Here is a 25344-nt window from a genome sequence, read left to right as displayed (position 1 = left end):
AAAGTTAGTGCAAAAAGGGTCAATGCAGATAGTCCGGGTAGTTATTTGGTTAACTACACTGAACAAAAATCTAAACGCAACAATATCAAAAATTTTACAGAGTTACAGTTCATATAAGAAAATCAGTCGATTGAAATTAATTCATTAGGCCCTAATCTATGGATTTCACATGACTAGGAATACAGATATGCATCTGTTGGTCACAGATACCTTTAAAAAAAAAAGGTAATGGCATGGATCAGAAAACCAGTCAGTATCTGGTGTGACCATTTGCCTCATGCAGCGCGACACATCTCCTTTGCATAGAGTTCATCAGGCTGTTGATTGTGGCTTGTGGCCTATATTATTGTCCAACTCCTCTTCAATGGCTGTGTAAAGTTGCTGGATATTGGCGGGAACTGGAACACGCTGTTGTACACGTCGATCCAGAGCATCCCAAACATGCTCAATGGGTGACATGTCTGGTGAATATGCAGACCTCTAAAACAACGTTGGAGCCGGCTTATGGTAGAGAAATTAAACATTACATTTTCTGGCAACGTTCTGGTGGACATTCCTGCAGTCAGCATGCCAATTGCGCACTCCCTCAAAACTTGAGACATCTGTGGCATTGTGTTGTGTGACAAAACTGCACATTTTAGTGGCCTTTTGTCCCCAGCACAAGGTGCACCTGTGTAATAATCATGCTGTTAAATCAACTTCTTGATATGCCACACCTGTCAGGCGAATGGATTATCTTGGCAATGGAGAAATGCTCACAAACAGCGAAGTAAACAAATTTGTGCACAACATTTGAGAGAAGTTTTTTCTGTGTATGGAATATTTCCGGGATCTTTTATTTCAGCTCATGAAACATGGGACCAACACTTTACATGTGCACCATAGTTTTTGACAGTCTTTGAAATTGTTTTGCTTGCACTGCACTGTCCTGGTCAGAACCACCATTTGACAATGTGAAAATAAAATATCCAGTACAGATAATTATTTGATCCCATGTATATATTTAGGCTGAATTTATGAGGACTAATCTCTGCCACTGTGTTTGGGCTCTACAGAAACCATGCATGAATGGACAGGTCTGAATTGGTCCTACTGGGGTTCCATACAACGTAATGTGATAATGTCGACGTAACGCTGACCTCAGGGTATAGAGGAAGAACCCATAGCCTTAGGAATGCCGAAGATTTTTTATAACTAACCCAAGATAGACCACAGCCTGTCGTTTCCAATGGGAAGAAATTAGTCATAGTGGGCAGAACAAGCAAGGAGGTGGGCAGAACCAAGCACGAGCTAGCGATCCTATTGGCGCGTTCTAGCAAACATTTGCATGTTTCCGTTAAGGAACGCCTACTCTGAAGTGCGCGAATGCGTTACTGAAATTCGCCTTTGCACTCCTAAACAAGGCGATTAAAAAAAACTTTGGCAAAGAGTAAAGTCTACAAAACTTAGTCCACTCTGTTCATAACAGATTTTAGTTTTATGAACAGAACTGTATTGAGATGAAATGTTTCATCGATGAGAAAATATGCAGAATGTCGTCCAAAATCCATCTCGTTCCTTCTTCTCCCACTGTCGGCCACTGGGCTTCCTCTCACTACCATATTTGATAGTGAGTGGAAACGCCAAGCGGATGCTTCAAATTTATACATCCGGTAAAATATCTGTCTCATTGTGCTATCCATGGTAATGCTGCGTTCAAAACAACTGGAACCTCGGAAAGATACGAGGTAATATCATTACGTCAGAGATCTTCAGGTCGGAGCTCTAGATAATGGCCCGAGTTCCCGAGTTGGATGACCGTTCAAATCGATTTTCCCAGTCGGAGATCGTTTTTTTTCACAGTTCCCAGTTGTTTTGAACGCAGCATCATATTGGAGAACCACTTTTAGCCTATCTTCGTACTGTACTGTCTTTGGTAGAGTGATCAAATAAAACATATAAATAAGTAGCTAGCCATCTACTTACCGGTAAGATATTACTGGTATTGAAACTTCACTATGGGTCGAAAAGATACCCCGATAACACATGCTTAATCATGTATCCAGATTGTTTTTGTGGTGCCAATGTTTTTACTGGAACGCTACATACTACAGTAGCGAAGTTAACTGTTACCTAACCTAGTAGTAGCTAGCCAGCTAGCTAGGCTAATTCAGTTTTGGTAGCCAGAATGCTAACTAGCTACTAGCAGCAGGCTTGTTTTGAGAATATTGCCATTCACTCACCATCCACACAAAGCCATTTCTCCATAAGACTCCTGAACAGCTAATCATGGCTACCCGGACTATTTGCACTGCCCCCCCACCCCATCCTTTTTACGCTGCTGCTACTCTGTTAATTATTTATGCATAGTCACTTTAACTCTACTCACATGTACATATTACTTCAACTAGCCGGTGCCCCCGCACATTGACTCTACACCGGTACCTTTCTGTATATATAGCCTCCCTACTGTTATTTTATTTTACTTCTGCTCTTTTTTTCTCAACACTTTTTTTGTTGTTTTATTTTTACTTTTTTTGTTAAAAATAAATGCACTGTTGGTTAAGGGCTGTAAGTAAGCATTTCACTGTAATGTCTGCACCTGTTGTATTCGGCGCATGTGACCAATAAGATTTGATTTGATTTGATTATTCTGTTAGCTAGTTAGATTCTCCAAAATTTAGCAAACTAACATCATTTATGAATATTGATGCCGTTGGTCCTAGAATAGTTTGTGGATTCTGAGAGTTAATATTAGCCACCCTCAGCTGTGTGTAAAGAGGTACCTAGCTAGCCAGCTAAAGTTAGCTAACAAAGTAGCTTCTTAATACTTGTTTGCTGTTCTGACCATAATGCGACTGTTACTGTTAGGCCAATCAGATTAACTAACAAGCATGTGCGCCGCCTTCAAGGAATAGACAGCTAGTACCTCAACTAGTATTAGGTCAATCAACAAATTGTCATCTGGATTTTACATCATTGGATTGTTCTATTTTGCATTACTGGTCTTTGTAGATATTTTTAGACTTATTTTTACCAGAAGATTCTTGGATGACTTGTTAATAACCCTGACCCTAATGATTGCATTAAGCTATGGGACATTCTAGCTATTTGCATATCAGGCACATTATGTAACAGTACTTTATGCTTATTCTGGGAATCAGGATTTGGTGAGGGCCTGGAAAACTATTTTACCTAACAGTCACTTACCTCGCATATTGGTTATCAATTTTCCATTGACTACTCTGTTCTTTTATCTTTTAGTAAACGAGGGGAAATAAGTCTGTCTTCGGAAATAGTCTTGTAGACTAGTCTATCAATGTATTGATTGCAACACTCAAACACAGGAAGTTCATTAAGAGGAATAGTCTCGTTTTACTTTCTTTGCTGAGTGTCTGTATATAGTTGGTCGGGGGGCTTTATCCTATCCTCAACAACACAAGTGAAACAGTCTCCTTGTTGACAGCCTAGCCGCTACTGTCTCATTTCAGACGCAGTGCTTCCTGGGACAGTTTTTGATGTGCTTGTCATCATGGTTCTACAAGTCTTTTTGATGGATCTATAACAGTATTCTTACTGGAGTCAGGTGAATCAAACCCAAATAAAATTGTATTGGTCACATGCACTGAATACAACCAGTGTAGACTTGAAAATCAGTGAAATGCTTACTCACAGGCCCATTTCTAACAGTGCAGAGTTAAACAGTAAGACAAATATTTGCTAAATAAAATAGGAAATGGTAACACAATAAAAACAATGAGGCGATATACGAAGAGTACCAGTACCGAGTCAATGTTCAGGGGTACAAGGAAATTGAGGTAATATATTATGTACATGTGGCTAGGGGTAAAAGTTAGTAGGCAGTCAGGATATATAATAAACAGAGTAGCAGCTGCGTATGTGAAGTGTGAAAGTGTGTCTATGTGTGTGTGTGAGCATATGTAGTGTGTGTGAGGATGTGGGTAGACTCTAGTGAGTGTGCATAGAGCCAGTGCAAGGGAGTCAGTGCAAAACAATTAAGATAAATAAATAATAAAGGGTGTCAATGGAAAATTGTCCGGGTAGCCATTCTATTAACTGTTCAGCAGTCTTATGGCTCGGGGGTAGAAGCTGTTCAGGTGCCTTTTGGTCACAGACTTGGTTCTCCGGTACCGTTTGCCGTGCGGTAGCAGAGAGAACAGCCTATGACTTGGATGGCTGGAGTCATTGACAATTTTTAGGGTCTTCCTCTGACACCGCCTGGTATAGAGGTCCTGGATGGTAGGGAGTTCGGCCCCAGTGATGTACTGACATTTGAAGTGGGACTCTGTGTTTTCTCTAACAGGTAATGTGTCTGAGCATCCATGAACACGCGTCGTTGCCACGGTCCTAGGAACAGTCAGGAAGGGGTGAACCTAGGACCTGCCCAGACCCAGTCACCACTGATCCAGCTACAGGACCCACAACTCACAGTGCCCAGCCTACGTCCACCTGCCCCACTGGTGGACATAAGCAACATGTCTGTCAAGGACCACACCAATGAGTTCCAGTCAGTCTGCAGGTCACTACAGGGGAGACAGGTGAGTCAAATGAGCAACATAGAAAGGCCATGTATGTATGTTATGAACTACTATCAACTGTCGAGAATCGAAACATTCTCTAGCTTCCCTACAATGGGTGTGGATGTACTTTACAATTGCACACCACCCAGTTTAATTTCACTGATCAATGTTGATTGAGGTTCCTTTTTTTCCAGAATGGGGTCCAGTCCAGTAAGCCAGCCCTCAGTGCAATCAGACAACACAGTGACTTTAACCTCTTGGCAAAGTTAGTAGCATTACACTGTGTTATTAACATGTTGAATATAAATAATAATGAGAACAGCTACATGTTGTTATATACAGCCCCTCTATCAGTATCCATATAGCCTACTCAACTGTTTGTTTCTTTCTATTTAACAGGAGTATTGGGAAGGATTTGAGTAACACTTTTGCCAAACTAGAAAAACTCACAATACGTAAAGAAGCAACCTCTTTAAAGTGATTTTTTTTAGAATATAGTTGGTGTCCACAATGTGGTTATGGATATGTAGCTTACTGCTTCTTATCTTTCCTAGTTGCCAAAAGGAAATCCCTCTTTGACGACAATGCTGTGGAGATTGAGGAGTTAACCTACATCATTAAACAGGTGAGGAGAGACGTAGGCCTATAGTAGATTCCATCATTATGCAGTGTTATACTACAGTGTTTATATTTACAGAAGGCTATTCAAGCACACTTCAGGCACACTTTTTTAGATACCTTTTGAGATGTTAAAGTGTTAGTAAAAGTAAACAGTCTATTTTTATTTCCTTTGTCCAGGACATAAACAGTTTGAATAAACAGATAGCACAGCTGCAGGGCCTTGTGCGTGCCAGACAGAGTCAGAATGGCAAACATCTACAGACACATTCCAGCACCATCGTTGTCTCACTCCAGGTAACTTCCATGCTCTGGCATTCTGATATGTCCACTGGTTTTATCCCATGTAGAATGGTACATGTAACTTTTCCATGTAGCATTCATTTCATAATCGCCTTTTTCTGTTGTAGTCAAAACTGGCATCAATGTCAAACGACTTCAAGTCCGTGCTGGAGGTCAGGACAGAGGTAAGGCATGCTGACACACACACATCTTTTCACAGTAAATCTTTTGACCAGCCTAGTTTTGAGTTCATGTTCCATGTACAGTGGGGTCCGAAATTATTGACACCCTTGAGAAAGATGACTGTATAAAATAAATAATTCAAATACTGAGCTACAGGTAACTGCCAAAATAAAGGAAACACACAGGTGTGGTTCCTAAGTTAGGGTCGTGTATAAAAATGCTGGGCAGGCCTTTATTTTGACTACCATGGCTATGTCCCCATAGAATTAAAATGACCCATCCACAGGGCACGAGTGATCACTGAATGGTTTGATGAGCATGAAAACAATGTAAACCAAATGCCATAGTCGTCTCAATAGCCAGATCTCAACCCAATTAAACACTTATGGGAGATTCTGGCACAACGCCTGAGACAACCTAATTATGGAATTTATGGCGCATTCCTCCAATAGAGTTCCAGACACTTGTAGAATCTATGCCAGGGTTCATTGAAGCTGTTCTGGCTCGTGGTGGCCCAACACCCTATTAAGACACTATGTTGGAGTTTACTTTATTTTGGCAGTTACCTGTATTTTGTATGCTAAACAATATGGGAAATTATATTATTTTAAACTAATACAATTGTTCAGAGAAAGAGATTTTGTTTAACAAGTAAGACTTTTTTTCTCAAAAAGGAAGGGGTAAAAATTATTGACACCCCTGTTTTCAATACCTTTCAATACCTCACCTTGCGAGGATAACGGCACTGATACTTTTTCTTAAAGGCTTTATGAGTTGGAGAACACATTGGGAGTGATCTTAGACCAATCCTTTATACAGAATTATTTCAGATCATTTATCTCCTTCGTCTGCGCTTATGGACTGCCTTCTTCAATTCAAACCAGAGGTTTTCAATGGGTTTCAAGTTCGGCAACTGAGATGGCCATTGCAAAATGTAGATTTTTGTGGCCAATTAACCCTTTCTTTGTGGATTTTGATGTGTGCTTGGGGTTATTGTCTTGCCGGAAGATCCACATGCGGCCCAGTTTCAGCCTCCTGGCAGAGGCAAGCAGGTTTTTGCCAAAATATGCTGGTACTGGGTAAAGTTCATGATGCCGTTGACCTTAACAAGGGCCCCAGGACCAGTGGAAGCAAAATAGCCCCATAACATCAAAGATCCACCACCATATTTCACAGTAGATATTGGGTTATTTTCTGCTCATGCATTCTCATTTCAACGCCAATCCCACCACTTATGTGCGTGGCCAAAGAGCATCCTACAAATGTAAACACCTGGAGTTTGCTAAACGGCATTAGCACTTGGATTGGAACCGGTGCTTTGGACAGATGACATGAAAATAAAGCTCTTTGGCCACGCACATAAGTGGTGGGTTTGGCGTTGAAATGAGAACCCCTACCTCTTTGAGAAAACACATTAGTTGTTAAACAGCTGGTTGTTTTATCAAGGGTTTCAATAATTTTGGACCCCACTGTATATTTGTTACCACTGTATATTTGTTGGTTTATAAACAGTTTTAAACATTGATTTTCTTCTCGCCCCCACACTCTTTTCCCTTTGCAGAACCTCAAAGAGCAGAAGAGTAGAATAGATCCGTTTTCTCAAGCTCCAGCATCCTCCTTCCATATCCATACCAGCAACTTCAGTGAGGAAAAACTCTTATCAGCTCTAATTTACGAAACAACAGGAAATAGGACAACCTGACCTACTCTCTCGTAGGTAACTCATTGTTAATGCAGGACGACTCTAAAAAGACAGCTGAAGTCTCTATAGACATGGACTTCCGCGCCAGTCAACAGCTGCAGCTCATCAATAAACAGGTATTACCTCCTCTTGATTATGTGGCGTTAAAGTGATGGTGACAATAATAACAATTGCATTTAAAGCTTGACACACTGTCTGCTTGAAATACAAACGCTTTTATTGACTTGTTTCTGGATTCATGTGTAAATCAATAATACTGGTTGTTGCTAAATAATTTGCATTCATGCTAAGTGGTCTAACTCATGTGGTGTGTGTTTGTACAGGACTCTTACATCCAGAGCCGTGCAGACACCATGCAGAACATAGAGACCACCATTGTAGAGCTGGGCTCTATATTCCAGCAGCTGGCCCACATGGTGAAGGAGCAGGAAGAGACTGCAGAGGTGAGGGAGAAATGGGAAGATGACAGAGAGACTGAGATTATCAAGCTGCTGGTAGAGATGCTTTGTCCCTGATATGACATAGTTGTTCTGGTGTTTTGTTGAGATCATATATCTAACTATGATCAGATGGGGCGTGGTAAGCAGGCTAATGAAACCTCTCACTCATTGTCCTCCCCTTTTCCCATCCTCTTTCCTGCAGAATTGACGCCAATGTGGACACCCAGCTCAACGTAGATACGGCACATTCAGAGATCCTCAAGTACTTTCTGTCTGTCTCATCCAACCGCTGGCTCATGGTCAAAATCTTCATCGTCTTTGTGGTCTTCTTTGCCTGAGGACCAGGAAGCACTTGGCTAAGAATGAGAGGAAGGAGGATGAGAAAGGGAGGAATTGTGCTGGAGGAGAGTAGAGTGGGGAGGAAAGAGATGGGGAACAGAGGAGTAGCTGGAAGGGGAGGTGGGGAACAGAGGAGTAGCTGGAAGGGGAGGTGGGGAACAGAGGAGTAGCTGGAAGGGGAGGTGGGGAACAGAGGAGTAGCTGGAAGGGGAGGTGGGGAACAGAGGAGTAGCTGGAAGGGGAGGTGGGGAACAGCGGAGTAGCTGGAAGGGGAGGTGGGGAACAGAGTAGTAGCTGGAAGGGGAGGTGGGGAACAGAGTAGTAGCTGGAAGGGGAGGTGTGTTCCCTCTTTGTTTCTCCTTGTGGTTTAAAGAAAAGACCACTACTAACAGAAAATTATATATGTGTCAGGATGCAGTTATGTTAATAATAGCTGCATGGTAGGTAGAAAGGAGATGTCAAATATTATTATTATCCTCCATTGTAAGTAAATAGATGATGAAAATGATGATGATGATGATGATAACTATGATGCAGGATAGAAGACTATTGCAGTTGGATTAAAACTCTTTCTTGTGTTCAAATCAAATCAAATTTCATGCATACTTTCTGTAATTTGTAGAAAACATTCCTACTTCGTGAAGGACCGGGTCAATCCAAAGAGAAATTGAGTTTGAAAAGGACACTGGTAGAAATAAAAATGGTTTGAACGGTGACAGCGGTCATTTGGCTGACCAATAACATCATCCAAAATTCCATGACCATCACAGCCCTACCGGTTATTTAAATTAAGTTAAATCATGGTCTGCACATAACACCTGATGAGTGATGTTTTACAGACAGTGTTCTCCATCCCCCCCACCCCTACACACGACCCCATCTCTTAAAGAGAAAAAAAGAACACATATTTATAGATGTTCAGTAAACAAACTTTCACATGAATCTTTTTAAATCTCGGGTTGTATCTGTGCCCCTGAGGTATCTGTAAAATGAAATGAATTGTTGAAACGCTTGAAATTCTGATTTGTTATGTCTCCAGGGCAGAGGAGGCTGGTGGGAGGAGCTATAGGAGGACGGGCTCATTCTGGAATGGAATAAATGGAACGTATGAAACACATATATTGAATATAATGAAACCACATGTTTTGCTCCGTTCCATTTATTCCATTCCAGAATGAGGCCATTCTCCTATAGCTCCTCCCACCAGCCTCCACTGCTCTAGAGTCCTTTTTGTTCAAGAGAATGACTGAGACACTGATTTTTTTTCTTCTAATATACAAACTCACCTGCTTGGCTCAAATTCTGGAGCCCAGAAATGTTGGAATGGAAATGTTCAGGATTTTTCCACTTTTCAGTTACTGTTTTACCCATTTGCTCTCCTCTGTCTTTGGACATCTTGGAGGAAGTATTGTAGGTCACAGCAAATGTTATTGATATCCCTCATTCCCCGCTTTTGTTGCAAATCATGAGTAATGTAAAAGCGAAAATAAATAACTTTTAAAGTTTTGTTTTTTCATTGTCAATCAAAATGTGCTTATGTTTTAGTGAAGTCACTGACATAATGGTAACTGCCAAAATAAAGGAAACACTTGAGTAAATGAGGGATACAAAGTATATTGAAAGCAGGTGCTTCCACACAGGTGTGGTTCCTGAGTTAATTAAGCAATTAACATCCCATCATGCTTAGGGTCATGTATAAAAATGCTGGGCATGTCATTTTTCTAGTTGCCATGGCTATGACCCCATAGGATGACAATACCCCCATCCACAGGGCATGAGTGGTCACTGAATGGTTTGATGAGCATGAAAATGATGTAAGCCATATGCATCACCAGATCTCAACCCAATTGAAAACTTATGGGAGATTCTGGCAGCGGCGCCTGAGAGCGTTTTCCAGCACCATCAACACAACACAAAATGATGGAATTTCTCGTGGAAGAATGGTGTCGCATCCCTCCAATAGAGTTCCAGACACTTGTAGAATCTATGCCAGGGTGCATTGAAGCTGTTCTGGCTCATGGTGGCCCAACACCCTATTAAGACACTATGTTGGTGTTTCCTTTATTTTGGCAGTTACCAATAGGTTTAGTGTTCATTCTAAATGAGTGAGAAACAGTTTGTTTACATCCTTTGGAAGCTGAATAGTTTATTTACATTTCTGATTAATTTACATAGGCATGTATTTCAGAATAATGACATCTTCCATTAGGAAACAGAATAAACTGTTGTATATTGGCACTATTATAAGTTCAGTGATATGTGTCTTGTAGCTCTGATAATGAGGTTAGCCCCCAGTTTGACCTCTTGTCTTCTCATAAACTAGACATAACATACTAAATAGTAGTCCCGTGTAGCTCAGTTGGTAGAGCATGGCACTTGCAACGCCAGGGTTGTGGGTTAGTTTCCCACGGGGGGCCAGTATGAAAAATTTATGCACTAACTGTAAGTCACTCTGGATAAGAGAGTCTGCAAAATGACTAAAATGTAAATGTAAATCTGGGACACACAAATTAGTATGATATGTTACGTTTGGTATCGTTACAAAAGATAGAAGGCTACTTAAGGCAAAAACGAAGTAGGGTGTTTGGTCGAGCGTATAACGCAAACATTTAGCAACTAAAAGGTTGCGTGTTCAAATCTCATCACGGGCAACTTACTACTTTTTAGCTCCTTTGCAACTACAGTACATAGCATGTTAGCTAACCCTTCCCATAACCTTAACCCTTTAACCTAACTCCTAACTTTAAACCCTAACCCATAGCCTAGCTAACGTTACTCACCTAGCCAAAGTTTGCGGTAGCCACAACAAATTGGAATTCGTACCATACCATACATTCTGAAAATGTGTAACATATTGTCTAAATTGCAATTCGTAACATATCATGCAAATTGTAATTCGTAACATATCAAACGAAATGGATGATGGACATCCACAAATTAATACATATCAATATGAAACGTAACATATCAAACTAATTGGAGTGACCCAGATTTACATGTACTATGTTATGTCTACCCCTGAGTCCAGGTTGCTCAGGCATGCTCCTACACCTCCTGTTGACCTCTATGGCTGCCTCTCCTCTCCTCCTCATCTCTGGACCACCCTTCCTGTCCTGCTGTGTTCCCCTGGCCTGCTGTCCTGCTCCACATGGGGTTGACTCAGGTGTGGAAGGTGATGGAGGAGAGGCTCTTGCTGCATTTCGGGCTCCAGCGGCCCTAACTCTCATGTCCTCGTCCAGCGGCCCTAACTCTCATGTCCTCGTCTCCCTCCACCTTGTCCAAGCAGTCACACAGCACTGAGCCGAAGATACGGGACACCTCGCCCACCTCCGGCTCCAACTCTGTCACCAGCTTCCTTGTCCTAGACATGACGAAGATTATGTATAGAGAAAAAGAGAGAGAATGGTGAGTTTTGTAGTTCATGGCTGTGATGACTTGAAGTGACATTGTCTGTCATGACTGTTTATAACCTCCCCCTACCTCAGTATGACAGGTCCACACTTGTAGAAAGGGATTTTGTCACAAACGTCCTGGAGCTCTATTAGTTCCCCAGGGGTGAGAGTGAATGTGCGCGTTTGAGCAGATCAGTATTGTCAATTAGGTGACCTGTGTTGGTGACCATCGCCTGACTTGCAACTGCATGTCGACTGCATGAACTTTACAAAAATCATGTGATCAAAGGTCACGCTGCAGTTGCTTCTCATCAACTGCACCATGCAGCCATCACCTGCATTGTGGGAGGCACTATACAGTTGAAGTCGGAAGTTTACATACACTTAGGTTGAAGTCATTAAAACTCGTTTTTCAACCACTCCACATATTTCTTGTTAACAAACTATAGTTTTGGCAAGTCGGTTAGGACATCTACTTTGTGCATGACACAAGTAATTTTTCCAACAATTGTTTACAGACAGATTATTTCACTTATAATTCACTGTATCACAATTCCAGTGGGTCAGAAGATTACATACACTAAATTGACTGTGCCTTTAAACAGCTTGGAAAATTCCAGAAAATGATGTCATGGCTTTAGAAGCTTCTGATAGGCTAATTGACATCATTTGAGTCAATTGGAGGTGTACCTGTGGATGTATTTCAAGGCCTACCTTCAAACTCAGTGCCTCTTTGCTTGACATCATAGGAAAATCAAAAGAAATCAGCCAAAAGAAATCAGCCATAAAATGTGTACACCTCCACAAGTCTGGTTCATCCTTGGGAGCAATTTCCAAACGCCTGAAGGTACCACGTTCATCTGTACAAACAATAGTACGCAAGTATAAACACCATGGGACCACGCAGCCGTCATACCGCTCAGGAAGGAGACACATTCTGTCTCCTAGAGATGAACGTACTTTGGTGTGAAAAGTGCAAATCAATCCCAGAACAATAGCAAAGGACCTTGTGAAGATGCTGGAGGAAACAGGTACAAAAGTATGTAAATCCACAGTTAAACGAGTCCTATATCGACATAACCTGAAAGGCCGCTCAGCAAGGAAGAAGCCAATGCTCCAAAACCGCCATAAAAAAGCCAGACTACGGTTTGCAACTGCACATGGGGACAAAGATCGCACTTTTTGGAGAAATGTCCTCTGGTCTGATGAAACAAAAATATAACTGTTTGGCCATAATGACCATCGTTATGTTTGGAGGAAAAAGGGGGTGCTTGCAAGCCTAAGAACACCATTCCAACCGTGAAGCACGGGGGTGGCAGCATCATGCTGTGGGGGTGCTTTGCTGCAGGAGGGACTGGTGCATTTCACAAAATAGATGGCATCATGAGGAAGGACAATTATGTGGATATATTGATGCAACATCTCAAGACATCAGTCAGGAAGTTAAAGCTTGGTTGCAAATGGGTCTTCCAAATGGACAATGACCCCAAGCATACTTCCAAATTTGTGGCAAAATGGCTTAAGGACAACAAAGTCAAAGTATTGGAGTGGCCATCACAAAGCCCTGACCTCAATCCTATAGAAAATGTGTGGGCAGAACTGAAAAAGCGTGTGCGAGCAAGGAGGCCTACAAACCTGACTCAGTTACACCAACTCTGTCAGGAGGAATGGGCCAACATTCACCCAACTTATTGTGGGAAGCTTGTGGAAGGCTACTTGAAACGTTTGACCCAAGTTAAACAATTTAAAGGCAATGCTACCAAATACTAATTGAGTGTATGTAAACGTCTGACCCACTGGGAATGTGATGAAATAAATAATTCTCTCTACTATTATTCTGACATTTCACATTCTTAAAATAAAGTGGTGATCCTAACTGACCTAAGACAGGGAATTTTTACTAGGATTAAATGTCAGGAATAGTGAAAAACTGATTTTAAATGTATTTGGCTAAGGTGTATGTAAACTTCCAACTTCAACTGTAGGTCAACCAATCATTAGTGGGGTTTTTTACCCGCACGAACGTGGACAAAGACATCTGAAACAGGAACCAACTTTGCTGTGATTCTAAAGCTACAGGGTATACAAATTAAGTTGATATTTAAGACCTCTCTCTATTAACCAATTAATTGTACACACATTATGTTTTCAGTTTGTAAGTGTATGATATGGGGGTATAGAAAAGTTTATTTAGACATTTTAAAGAACATTTTTTATAAACAATCGCAGCTATGTTGACACTGCCATGTTTATCTGATCCTTGCTGTTGGAAAACCACTACAGTGTCCGACTCTCTGCCGTTGCGGATGCACCTCCCCCGACTTCACTCGCCGACTTTCGTCTACAGTCGGCTTCGTTAGGATTACTGCTCGAACACACCCAGGGAGCCCCGTTGCATATCTCTGTCGCCCTCTCTTGACGGAGACACTCTGTGTTCTTCAGCAGGGCTTCCAGCTCCAGCATCAGGGTGTGGGTGACGAGCTCCTCTGGCGAACGATTCCCTGGGGCCGTGGTGTGCTCTGTGGAGAACACAGATGTCCCACAACAACATCTGAGGAGAGAGGGAAAATGTTAAAATGTTACAGTGGTCTGGTAATTCGAAGTGGATTATGTACGTGGTCAGGAAAACAAAGCATGTCAAAGTTCCTTCCCATTTTGCACAAACGAAATGTATTTCAAAAAGAAGGACATTAATCAAAGTATCTGTCTTGAAGGCCTCTGATCAAAATGTGGTTCCATCTTAAAATACATTAAATAAATTGAATTATCTTTCTGTTGATCCAATTAAAGTGAGAGTTCTTATCTTAAAAATATCCAATGAATATAATACATCATGAATAAATAGGAATCTAATAATTACAATGAATGATCCAATGGGAGACAATCAAAATTATTTTGCCCTGTAATAGCTTCTGTGCCAAGTGAGTAGAAAGGTGTATGTCTAAATTCTAATCCGCTATTAATACAAGTCTGTGTGAGACCCTTATTGATTGGATCAGCATTTCCCCTGCCACTGGCAGGTTAATGTGCCTTGATTTAGTATGGAAATAACTGCCGCCATCTGAGCAGAAGCACAGTCGCCATCTCCAGTCTATTTATTAGGGTTATTTTAGAATAGAAAGAATGAATGTTAAAGTAGCCAAAACTAGCTGCCATGGTTAAAGCAAAATGATTACTACATAGGTAGGTATAAGGCTCTAACTGCTGTCACTACTACCAAACAATATCTCCTCCTGAGTACTACATCTCTCATATGAGGATGCACCTCTTTCTGTCACTACTTTAATCCAATTACGGTTTTACTGAAATAATTACTGTGAATACAAATTATTAGTATTGTAATTAATAATAAATAATAATATGCCATTTAGCAGACGCTTTTATCCAAAGCGACTTACAGTCATGCGTGCATACATTTTTTGTGTATGGGTGGTCCCGGGGATTGAACCCACTACCTTGGCGTTACAAGCGCCGTGCTCTACCAGCTGAGCTACAGAGGACCACATTACCTAAATAAGGAATACATTAAAACATTTATTTATTCTCAAAACTCACACAGGCTACTGTATGGCCGTTGCCTGCGCCAAGTAACTCGGTAGTAAAACAACCAGAGGTAGCTCTCTCACTTTACAGGACAGAAAGAGGCAGAACAATAAACAGTATGGTCATATTACAGAACCTACGGTGCCCAGCCCCCCTGCCTAGCCACCCTCGGCTCAACCAACCACAAGGATGCCTGGCACCAAAACATTCCAGACATTCCTTTGGTTGCCAGACAGCAGGTTGACTGGCATGCTGGACCCCGGGAAACCTTGATTAACTGGTAAATGTGCACTGATAACAACACAACAACAGAACATCAGAAAACAGGCACACAAACTGTTCAGGAGGGTCGCTACAGTATTATTGTGCTGTTTTTTTGCTCTCTCTCTCTCTCTCTCTCTCTCTTTCTTTCTCTCCTCTCCTCTCGCTGTTTAAAAGCCTTTCTGAACAAGGTGCGATTAGATTAAAGTGTAAAGTTTCTTGGCATATCGATTAAATGTGTAAGAGTGTGGTGGTGGTTTGCAGGTCTCTCATTGTCTGTGGTGTGTTGGACCTTTGGTGGAACATCTTTGAGCCCCATCAGCTACCATGGCCACAATTCTGGTAGGCCATGAACTGAACACTGGACAGAATGGAGTAGTTTGAGAAACAACATTCTGAAATGTATTTGAGTTGATACTGAATAAATGTTTGCCACTGGCAAGCTTCATTTTATAGAAATGGTGAAATGGTGAATTTGAGTCTGAGTTTATATTTGTAACCACATTATCACAGGCTAATTCATTAACAAAGAGGCTACCAACCAACATTGCAGTTACTCTGTTGTTCCTTTTTTACTAAGCTGAGATTTTTATAACTAAACCAAGATAGACCACAGCCTGTCGTTTCAAATGTGAACAAATGAGCCATAGTGGGCAGAACAAACAAGGAGGTGGGCAGAGCCATGCATGAGCTACCGAGATCCTATTGGTGCGTTCTAGCATTCATTTACATATTTCCGTTGGGGAATGCCTACTCTGTGAAGTGCGCATGTGCAATAACTCAATTCGCCTTTGCATGCCTTCTAAACAACGCAATTTTTTGAAACTTTGGCAAAGGGTAAAGTCTACAAAACGTAGTCCACTCTGTTCGTAACAGATTGTAGTTTTGGGAACAGAAAATTTTATAGAGATCAAATGTTTAATCGATGAGTAAATTAGCAGAATGTCGGCCAAAATCCATTTCATTCCATCTTCTCCCTCCCTCCTTCTCATTCCCTTCTCACTGCCAGCCACTGAGCTATTTGGTAGGATGCTTCACATTTATACATCCGGTGAAATATCTGTCTCATTGTACTATCTGTGGTAATATGTTACTTCTGGTTTTCAGTGTGGCAAACCCATCTTCGACCAAATAGGACAAAATTGCAGACGTTTGCAAACAAATCAATTTCCAGACCCAGAAGTCCATGCATCATCAGAAATGGCAGAAAGGAGGCTTAGATGCAAAAAGGCCCTTAAGTATGAAAATGTATGCACTTACTAACCGTAAGTCGCTCTGGATAAGAGCGTCTGCTAAATGACTAAAATGTAAAATGTAAATGTGATTGAAAACAGTGCTCATGATAGAAGTCATCATCTACCTCTTATTTTTTTCTCTTATACCCCCTCCCTTTTCTCCTATCACCACCACCCACTCTCTCCTTTTCACATGTAATTGCTGGTCAAGTTTTCCACTCCATCCATTGCCCATCCCTTGTAAATCTGCCTCTATCTCTCATCAACTCTCTCTCTCTGAACTCTTTCTGCTTTGTCTCACTTATCTTCGTTTAGGTATACATCTTGCAGAGACAGACAATACTAACATACCAACTAGGAGAAGAGTAACTGGGAATCTGAGTCCTGCAGTCATCTTTGAGGGAACAGAAGTAAGGACTCTTAAATTTTTCTTATATTGTTCTTGTAAAAATTATAAGATAAGTTGCAATGGTCTTGATAACATTCAAATTCAGTTCTGATTTTCATGCTGATCTCTTGAAATTAATCAGGGGCTGTTTCAAATCCAACAGATTGAACTAAAATCTTTGACCCTTGATATTCTGTCAGAAATACATCATTATTTTCGCCCCATCAAATCTCTAGGGTTTAATACAGGGTAGGGTGTCTTGATTGGGTGGTCTACTGGCCACTGGTTGGCTCAAGGCAAACCACTGCACCTTTGTTTCCCTCCTTCCCTCTTCTGTACTTTTATATTCAAATGTCCAGTCTCCACTCAGACCAGATATTCCGATTCTTGTCAGCACTATATTGGTTATTGTATATTCCTGTTATTTTTCTGATTACTAAATGTCTCTTTTATGTTTACTTCAAGATTCTCAATATATGCAGTATATCTCCTGTATGCCTCTGTCTGTGCTTGGCCTTGATTTACCGACTCCCAGCCCTCTGAGTAATAAGACTCCTGTTTCATAGCAGTTGGACTCAGTTCAGTTTTTTGGTGAGCAAAGGTGATCTGCAGGCTTTCACAGATTGAATTGACAAAGCTAAATGTGCATTAAAGTTACTTTGGTGGGTATATGTACTTGAACTAATCAAATTCTCATTGTCTGCCAGTGCACCATACCAACATTACAGTATAGAAGAATGTGCTTCTCAAGATTAGTATAACTTCCAAGCATTTTCTTGATAAAGAGTCTTACCATTTGCATGCAAGCATTATATTTGTGCTTATTCTGCTTAAAACTGGGTTGCATTTTAACATAGTGTACATTGACGACTACAGTATATTCAGTGACAAAGGGAGAGACCCCCCTGGGAAGATGATCTGGCCAGTGAGAGATAGAGGGAGAAAGTTTGTGTTTTCATGTCAAAACCTTGTTAAACTGAGTAAGCAACTAATATATTTCTTACTCACTGACAATGATGACAATGGGCCCAGAGTTAACAACATGGAGGTACATCAGTAACAGTTTTTCTCAATTGCTAAAACACAATTTCTGAAACCTTGCTCCATTTCCTGAAAACATTAAACACAAATCCTCATCTTCAAGCACTATTTACAAAACCACTGACTCCTCTCGCAAAATGAAACATTCGCCTCAAAACAGTTTTACCTGTGTTCAAAATCAAACACTGCTCTCAAATCATAAACAAAGTGATCAAAATGATATACACTCACAAGCAGTCAGTAAACAATACACCGAAAAATAGAAAACACATTGTTCAAAACATACAGTTCTCAGGGAGAAGTACATTTTTAATCTCAAAACAAATTTAATATTTTTCCGTCATTGTTTTATGATGAACGAAAACATGTTCTATCATAATAGCTCAAAATTGATCAGAAATTACTACTCTGCTTTGCTCTTTGCAATTTTGTTTTTTGTTCTTCCTCCTCCTTGTACCCCTATTTCTACAGTACTGTACCCTGCATCTCACAAACTTGTCCTTTGTCTCTGTGATACTGTAATTCTTGTTCTTTGTTGATATGAACCTGCAACTAGTCAAAATCTATTGAGCAGTCAGTACTGTTAACAAATGGAAAGCACAATGTTCAGGGCCATACAATTTGTCCATTGTACAGTATACAGCCTACAATGCACTGTACTACAGTATACAATACTAAAAGGGACAAAAATCTAAGGAGTAAACATGTGATCAATGTGCTTCTTCTTGTCTTTGGGCTGGGTCAGGCCAGAGCACTTCGTCGACATCACAAGCAATATTGTCCCTCCTGAGGCAATGGGGGAAGAAGCCTCTTGTGTGCCGTATCCAGCCCTGACATGATTCCTCACCTATATCACCACAGGCTAAATCCATGGCTTGCAGCAGATTTACTCTGGTGTAGGGTTGTCTATCATACACTTTCCATCTCCAAGAGGAGAAAAACTCCTCAATCGGATTCAGGAAAGGCGAGTATGGAGGGAGGTACAAGTTCATAAACTGCCCATTGATGTTAAACCATTCCCTTACCTGAGCAGCTCGGTGGAAACTGACATTGTCCCACACTATCACATAGGTGGGAATGGGATTCTCATTTAGCTCTTGACCCTGCTGCTCAAATAAAATATATCTTAGATTGGCAATAAATCTTAGAAGGTGCTGGGTGTTATATGGCCCGAGTGTAACATGGTGATGTAGAACACCATGGTTGCTGATATCAGCACAGATTGTGACATTTCCACCTCGTTGACCAGGGACTTCAACAATGGCCCGCTGTCCAATCATGTTTCGGCCTCTCCTTCTCCTCTTTGTTAGATTGAAGCCTGCTTCATCGACAAAGATGAACTCATGGGGTCTGTCCAAGGATTCCAAGTAAAATATTGTCTGTGTAGAAATACAATATACTGTATGTAGGATTTTGTAAGTCGTACAGAGACAGTGCTATACTGTAGAGTACAATTAGGCCTACTGTATGCACTTCTGATTCACATACATTGTATGTACTGAAGAGTAATGTCATTCACATAGTATGTGTTTGTACTGTAGACAATCTGGATTACAGTAAATGTTTATGAATGTACACTTACTTGCACATACTGAGCTCGCAGTTCTTTCACCCTTGGTGAGTTGCGCTCAAAAGGTACTCTGTATACTTGTTTCATTCGCATCCTGTTACGATGGAGGACACGGTCAATTGTGGAAATGCTCACACTGTCGATTCCCTGGAAGTGTGTGTTGTCTTGTATCACTCGTTCCTGGATTTTTCTGATTCATATTGCATTATCTTGAAGGACCATGCCAACTATAACGGCCCCTTACTCCCGAGTGAATATAGCTGTCCTTCCACCTGCATGTGGCAGCCTTGCAATTCTACAAAAAGTAGTTGTGCAGTTACAAAACATATTCATGCAGTACAATACATACAGTGATTAACTTTACAAATGTCTATTGAAACAGCTGCATATAGTGTAGTACAGTAAATGTGCAATTACAAAAATACAGTAGTATACTGTACCTGTTCTCTTCTCTGAATGTCCTTACTACGGTGGACACAGAAATCGGCTCAAGTTGGGTTGCACTCTAAGTCCTGCTTCCCTCATTGTCAGTCCATGGACAAGAACATGGTCTATGACTGTTGCTCGAATTTCATCAGATATTTCCACTCTTTGTCTTCCTCTTCCTCTTCGTCCTCCTCTTCCTCTTTCTTGCCCTCCTCCTCCTCTTCCTCCTCGTCGCCCACCTCGCATACTGTCACGGATTCAGCCGAGGCTGCTCCTCCTCCCTGCTCGGGCAGGCTTCGCGTTCGTCGTCCCCGGAGTACTAGCTGCCACCGATCTATGTCTCGGTGTTTGACTTGTTGTGTCTGATTGTGTACACCTGTTCCCCATTATGTTGTATTGTATTCCCTATTTAACCCTCTGTCGTGTATTATGTGTTGTGTGTTATTGTTTGTGTCATGCGACAGTGTACAGGTCGTTCGTTTTCGCTGTTGTTTTGGAGACTGTGTATTTTACTGGAGTCTTTTATTAAAAGTACGGTTTCCAGTAGCTCCGTGTCCTGCGTATGACTTCACCGACCGCATTTCACTGTCGCCGTTTTCTGACACATACTGTCACGGTGTTAGAAATGGTGAGGTGTGGAATCAGGCGCAGAAGCAGATGTACAGTCCAACAAGACTTTACTAGCGAGTGCAAAATAATCCAAAAAACGGCCAGAGGCCAACAGACGCACACAGGCGTCAAAACGAGCGCACAAACACAGGGCGCAAAAACTCTCCTCAACCGAGGAGGAAGTAAATCGTAACTGGCGTACCGAAACACTGGTAACGCACAAACACCTGACACGAAACAATTACACACAACACTACACTAACAACAAGGAAACTAAATAGGGTGCTTAATGAGACATAACACAAGACAGGTGTGGCTAACAGACAAAACTAATCAAACAGGAAACATAGAACATGCAACGGTGGCAGCTAGAATTCCGGAGACGACGAACGCCGAAACCTGCCCGAACAAGGGAGAGAGGCAGCCTCGGCCGAAACCGTGACAGTACCCCCTTGACGCGCGGCTCCAGACGTGCGCCGACTCCGGCCTTGGGGACGACCCGGAGGACGTGGAGCAGGGCGCGTCGGATACCCCCGATGGAATTCCGTCAGGAAGCGACCCGGGTCCAAAATGTCTCTCCTCGGCACCCAGCACCGCTCCTCCGGACCGTACCCCTCCCACTCCACTAGATACTGAAGACCCCCCCATCCGACGTCTCGAATCCAAGATGGACCTCACGGAGTACGCCGGTGCCCCCTCGATGTCCAATGGGGGCGGGGGAGTCTCCCCTATCTCATTTTCTTGGAGCGGGCCCGCTACCACCCGGCCTGAGAAGGGACACATGGAACGAGGGGTTAATACACTTATACTCCACAGGTAGCTGTAATCTATAACATACCTCGTTCAACCTTCTCAGGACTTTAAATGGCCCTACAAACCGCCGACCCAGTTTCCGACAGGGCAGGCGGAGGGGCAGGTTTCTGGTAGAGAGCCAGACTCGATCACCAGGTGCGTACACTGGTCCCTCACTGCGGTGGAGATCAGCGCTCGCCTTCTGACGTCGGAGGGCCCGCTGCAGGTGGACGTGTGCAGCGTTCCAAGTCTCCTCCGAGCGCCGCGCCCACTCATCCACCGCAGGAGCCTCGATCTGGCTCTGCTGCCAGGGTGCCAGAACCGGCTGGTAACCTAACACACATTGAAATGGAGTCAGGTTAGTGGAGGAATGGCGTAGGGAATTCTGGGCCATCTCGGCCCAGGGAACGTACCTTGACCACTCCTCCGGCCGGTCCCGGCAGTATGTTCTGAGAAACCTACCCACATCCTGGTTTACGCGTTCCACCTGCCCATTACTCTCCGGGTGGTACCCCGAGGTGAGGCTCACCGAGACCCCCCAACCGCTCCATAAACGCTCTCCAGACTCTGGAGGTGAATTGGGGACCCCGATCAGCCACAATGTCCTCGGGTACCCCGTAGTGCCGGAACACATGGGTGAACAGTGCCTCGGCAGTTTGTAGGGCAGTAGGAAGACCCGGCATGGGGAGCAAACGACAGGCCTTAGAGAACCGGTCCACAAACGACCAGGATGGTAGTATTACCTTGGGAGAGGGGAAGGTCTGTTATAAAGTCCACAGAGAGGTGGGACCATGGTCATTGTGGAACGGGCAGGGGTAGCAACTTACCCCTAGGCAGATGTCTAGGCGCCTTACACTGGGCGCACACCGAGCAGGAGGAAACATAAACCCTCACATCCCTTGCCAACGTGGGCCACCAGTACTTGGCACTAAGACAGTGCACTGTCCAACCAAAACCCGGATGTCCATAGGAGGGTGACGTGTGAGCCCAATAGATCAATCGATCCCGAACCTCGAGCGGAACGTACTTCCGACCCTCCGGGCACTGTGGTGGACTAGGGTCGGTGCGTAACGCCCGCTCGAGTTCAGCATCGACCTCCCACACTACCGGTGCCACCAGACACGACTCAGGCAGTATGGGAGTGGGCTCCACGGACCTCTCCTCCGTGTCATACCGCCGAGACAGCGCATCTGCCTTACCATTCTGTGACCCAGGGATGTACGTGATCTTAAAAGTGAACCTGGTCAAGAACATACTCCATCTTGCCTGGCGAGGGTTCAGCCTCCTCGCCGCCCGGATGTACTCCAGGTTACGGTGGTCCGTCAAAATGAGGAAAGGGTGTTGAGCCCCCTCAAGCCAGTGCCTCCACACCTTTAGAGCCTGTACCACGGCTAACAGCTCCCTGTCCCCTACGTCATAGTTCCGCTCCGCCGGACTGAGCTTCTTAGAATAAAAAGCACAGGGGCGGAGTTTAGGTGGCGCGCCAGACCGTTGTGAAAGCACGGCTCCTAAACCGGCCTCTGACGCGTCCACCTCTACCTGGAACGGCAAAGAGGGGATCCGGATGCGCCAGCACCGGGGCCGAGGTAAACAGGTCCTTCAGCCTCCCAAACGCCCTGTCCGCCTCGGCCGACCACTGCAGACGCACGGACCCCCCTTCAAAAGAGACGTGATGGGAGCTGCCACCTGTCCAAAACCCCCGGATAAACCTCCTGTAGTAATTTGCAAACCCCAAAAACTGCTGCACCTCCTTCACAGTGGTTGGTGTTTGCCAATTACGCACGGCCGACACCCGGTCTACCTCCATCTTCACCCCTGACGCAGACAACTGATAACCCAAAAAGGAGACCGACTCCTGGAAAAACAGACACTTCTCTGCCTTCACATACAGGTCGTGCTCCACCAGCCTCCGCAACACTCTACGCACCAGGGCCACATGCTCGACACGGGTAGGCGAGTACACGAGAATGTCATCAATGTACACAACCACCCCTGCCCCTGCATGTCCCTGAAGATCTCATCCACGAATGATTGGAAAACTGACGGAGCGTTCATCAACCCGTATGGCATGACCAGATACTCGTAATGGCCCGAGGTGGTACTAAAGGCTGTCTTCCATTCATCACCCTCCTGATGCGCACTTTCAGTTGTACGCGCTCCTGAGATCTAATTTAGTGAAGAAACGCGCCCCATGCAACGACTCAGTCATGGTCGCAATCAGCGGGAGTGGATAACTGTACTTCACCGTAATCTGATTGAGACCACGGTAATCGATGCACGGGCGCAAACCACCATCCTTTTTCTTCACAAAAAAGAAACTCGAGGACGCAGGGGAAGTGGAAGGCCGTATGTATCCTTGTCTCAGAGATTCGTCTATGTAAATCTCCATAGCTTTCTTCTCCTCCTGAGACAGAGGATACACATGGCTCCGTGGGAGCGCAGCTCCTGCCTGGAGGTCTATCGCACAATCTCCCTGCCTATGGGGGTGGCAACCGCGTCGCCCTCGCCTTACTAAATGCAATAGCCAAATCCCCATACTCAGGGAGGACGTGCAATGCGGGCACCTGGTTTGGACTCTCCACCGAGGTAGCCCCTACGAAACGCCCAAACATCTACCCACACACTGAGCAGACCACTCCATCAGAGCCCTCTCCTGCCACGAAATAGCTGGGTTATGGGTACTCAACCAGGGCATGCCCAGCACCACCGGATACGCAGGAGAATCAATCAGGAACAGCTGAATCATCTCCTGATGATCCCCCTGCGCACACATCCTAAGTGGCGCCGTGACCTCCCTGATTAAGCCCGTACCCAACGGACGACTATCTAGGGCATGAACGGGGAAAGGAACATCAACAGAAACAAGGGGAATCCCTAACGCTAAACAAAACTTTTTTATCAATAAAATTCCCAGCCGCGCCTGAATCTACCAGCGCCTTATGCTGGGAATGAGGTGCTACCTGTGGAAAACGCACAGGCATCCAAAAATGGGCAACAGTGAGCTCTGGGTGAGTGGGGCGCCTACTCACCTGGAGGGAATCCCCAGTGCGGGACCTGTCGTCATCCTCCCTAGGAGGCCATCCCCAGCACCTAGCAGCGGTGTGTCCTCCCCGACCACAGTTGGTGCAGTGGATGGACCCCCTAACCAACCGACTCCTCCTCTCTCTAGCGCCAGCGCCCCGAGCTCCATAGGACACGGCTCAGAGGCGCTGGAGGGTGAAATGGACGGACCCCCCTCAGGACGTCCGCGGGTGGCCAATAGGTTATCCAGCCTGATGGACATGTCGACCAGCTGGTCGAACGAGAGACTGGTGTCCCTACAAGCCAGCTCCCGACGGACGTCCTCTCGTAGGCTACATCTGTATAGATCGACGAGGGCCCGCTCATTCCACCCTGCATCTGCCGCTAGAGTACGGAATTCGAGAGCGAATTCTTGGGCACTCCTCCTCCCCTGCCGGAGGAAGACCAGACGCTCCCCCGCCGCTTTCCCCTCCGGGGGATGGTCAAACACCGCCTTGAAGCGGCGGGAGAACTCGTTGTAGGTGATAGTCTCGGCGTCGATCTTCCTCCACTCCGCGTTGGCCCACTCCAACGCCTTCCCGGACAGGCAGGAGATCAGGGCGGACACGCTCTCATGCCCCGAGGGTGCCGGGTGTACGGTGGCCAGGTACAGCTCCACCTGGAGGAGGAATCCCTGACACCCAGCCGCGGTTCCGTCGTAGGCCCTCGGGAGAGAGAGTCGGATTCCTCGGGGTTCTGGCGCTGGAATGGGCGGACTGGCCGATGGTGCTGGCAGGGAGGGAGGTGGTGGAGGCGCTCCCCAGCCTCGGAGCGTGGTGATCACCTCCTGCAGGGGCGGTCCCCATCTGCTGTATCTGGTCCTGTTGTTCCCGAACCTGGACCTCCAGTCTCGTCGGGGCTGCTTCGGCTCCTGCTGATTCCATGTCAAGGGTGTGTAATTCTGTCACGGTGTTAGAAATGGTGAGGTGTGGAATCAGGCGCA

General features: G+C 44.2%; 1 protein-coding gene across 1 annotated transcript; it reads left to right on the top strand.

Annotated features, from left to right (window-relative positions):
• The first annotated feature begins 1807 nt into the window (after positions 1-1807).
• LOC121579494 (syntaxin-5-like) lies at positions 1808-9564 on the top strand. The gene is made up of 11 exons (XM_041894105.2): positions 1808-1967; positions 4304-4538; positions 4715-4785; positions 4920-4975; positions 5075-5145; positions 5319-5435; positions 5549-5605; positions 7165-7246; positions 7321-7421; positions 7629-7748; positions 7946-9564. Exons 2-11 carry the CDS (start codon positions 4323-4325, stop codon positions 8081-8083), a joined length of 1029 nt encoding a protein of 342 aa, XP_041750039.1. The 5' UTR covers positions 1808-1967; positions 4304-4322; the 3' UTR covers positions 8084-9564.
• Positions 9565-25344: the final 15780 nt, after the last annotated feature.

Source organism: Coregonus clupeaformis, chromosome 13 (assembly GCF_020615455.1).
Source record: "Coregonus clupeaformis isolate EN_2021a chromosome 13, ASM2061545v1, whole genome shotgun sequence".
NCBI classification, from domain to species: Eukaryota; Metazoa; Chordata; class Actinopteri; order Salmoniformes; family Salmonidae; genus Coregonus; species Coregonus clupeaformis.
Note: the sequence above shows the minus strand (reverse complement) of the source record. Positions and strands in the feature narration are given on the sequence as shown.

Bases quoted from the DNA above. Each gene is read 5' to 3' on its own strand.
- LOC121579494 (XM_041894105.2), top strand. From the start codon at position 4,323: ATGAACACGCGTCGTTGCCACGGTCCTAGGAACAGTCAGGAAGGGGTG. The intron at 7,422-7,628 runs GTATTACCTCCT...GTGTTTGTACAG, and splicing joins TGCAGCTCATCAATAAACAG to GACTCTTACATCCAGAGCCG. The intron at 7,749-7,945 runs GTGAGGGAGAAA...CCTCTTTCCTGC, and splicing joins AGCAGGAAGAGACTGCAGAG to AGAATTGACGCCAATGTGGA.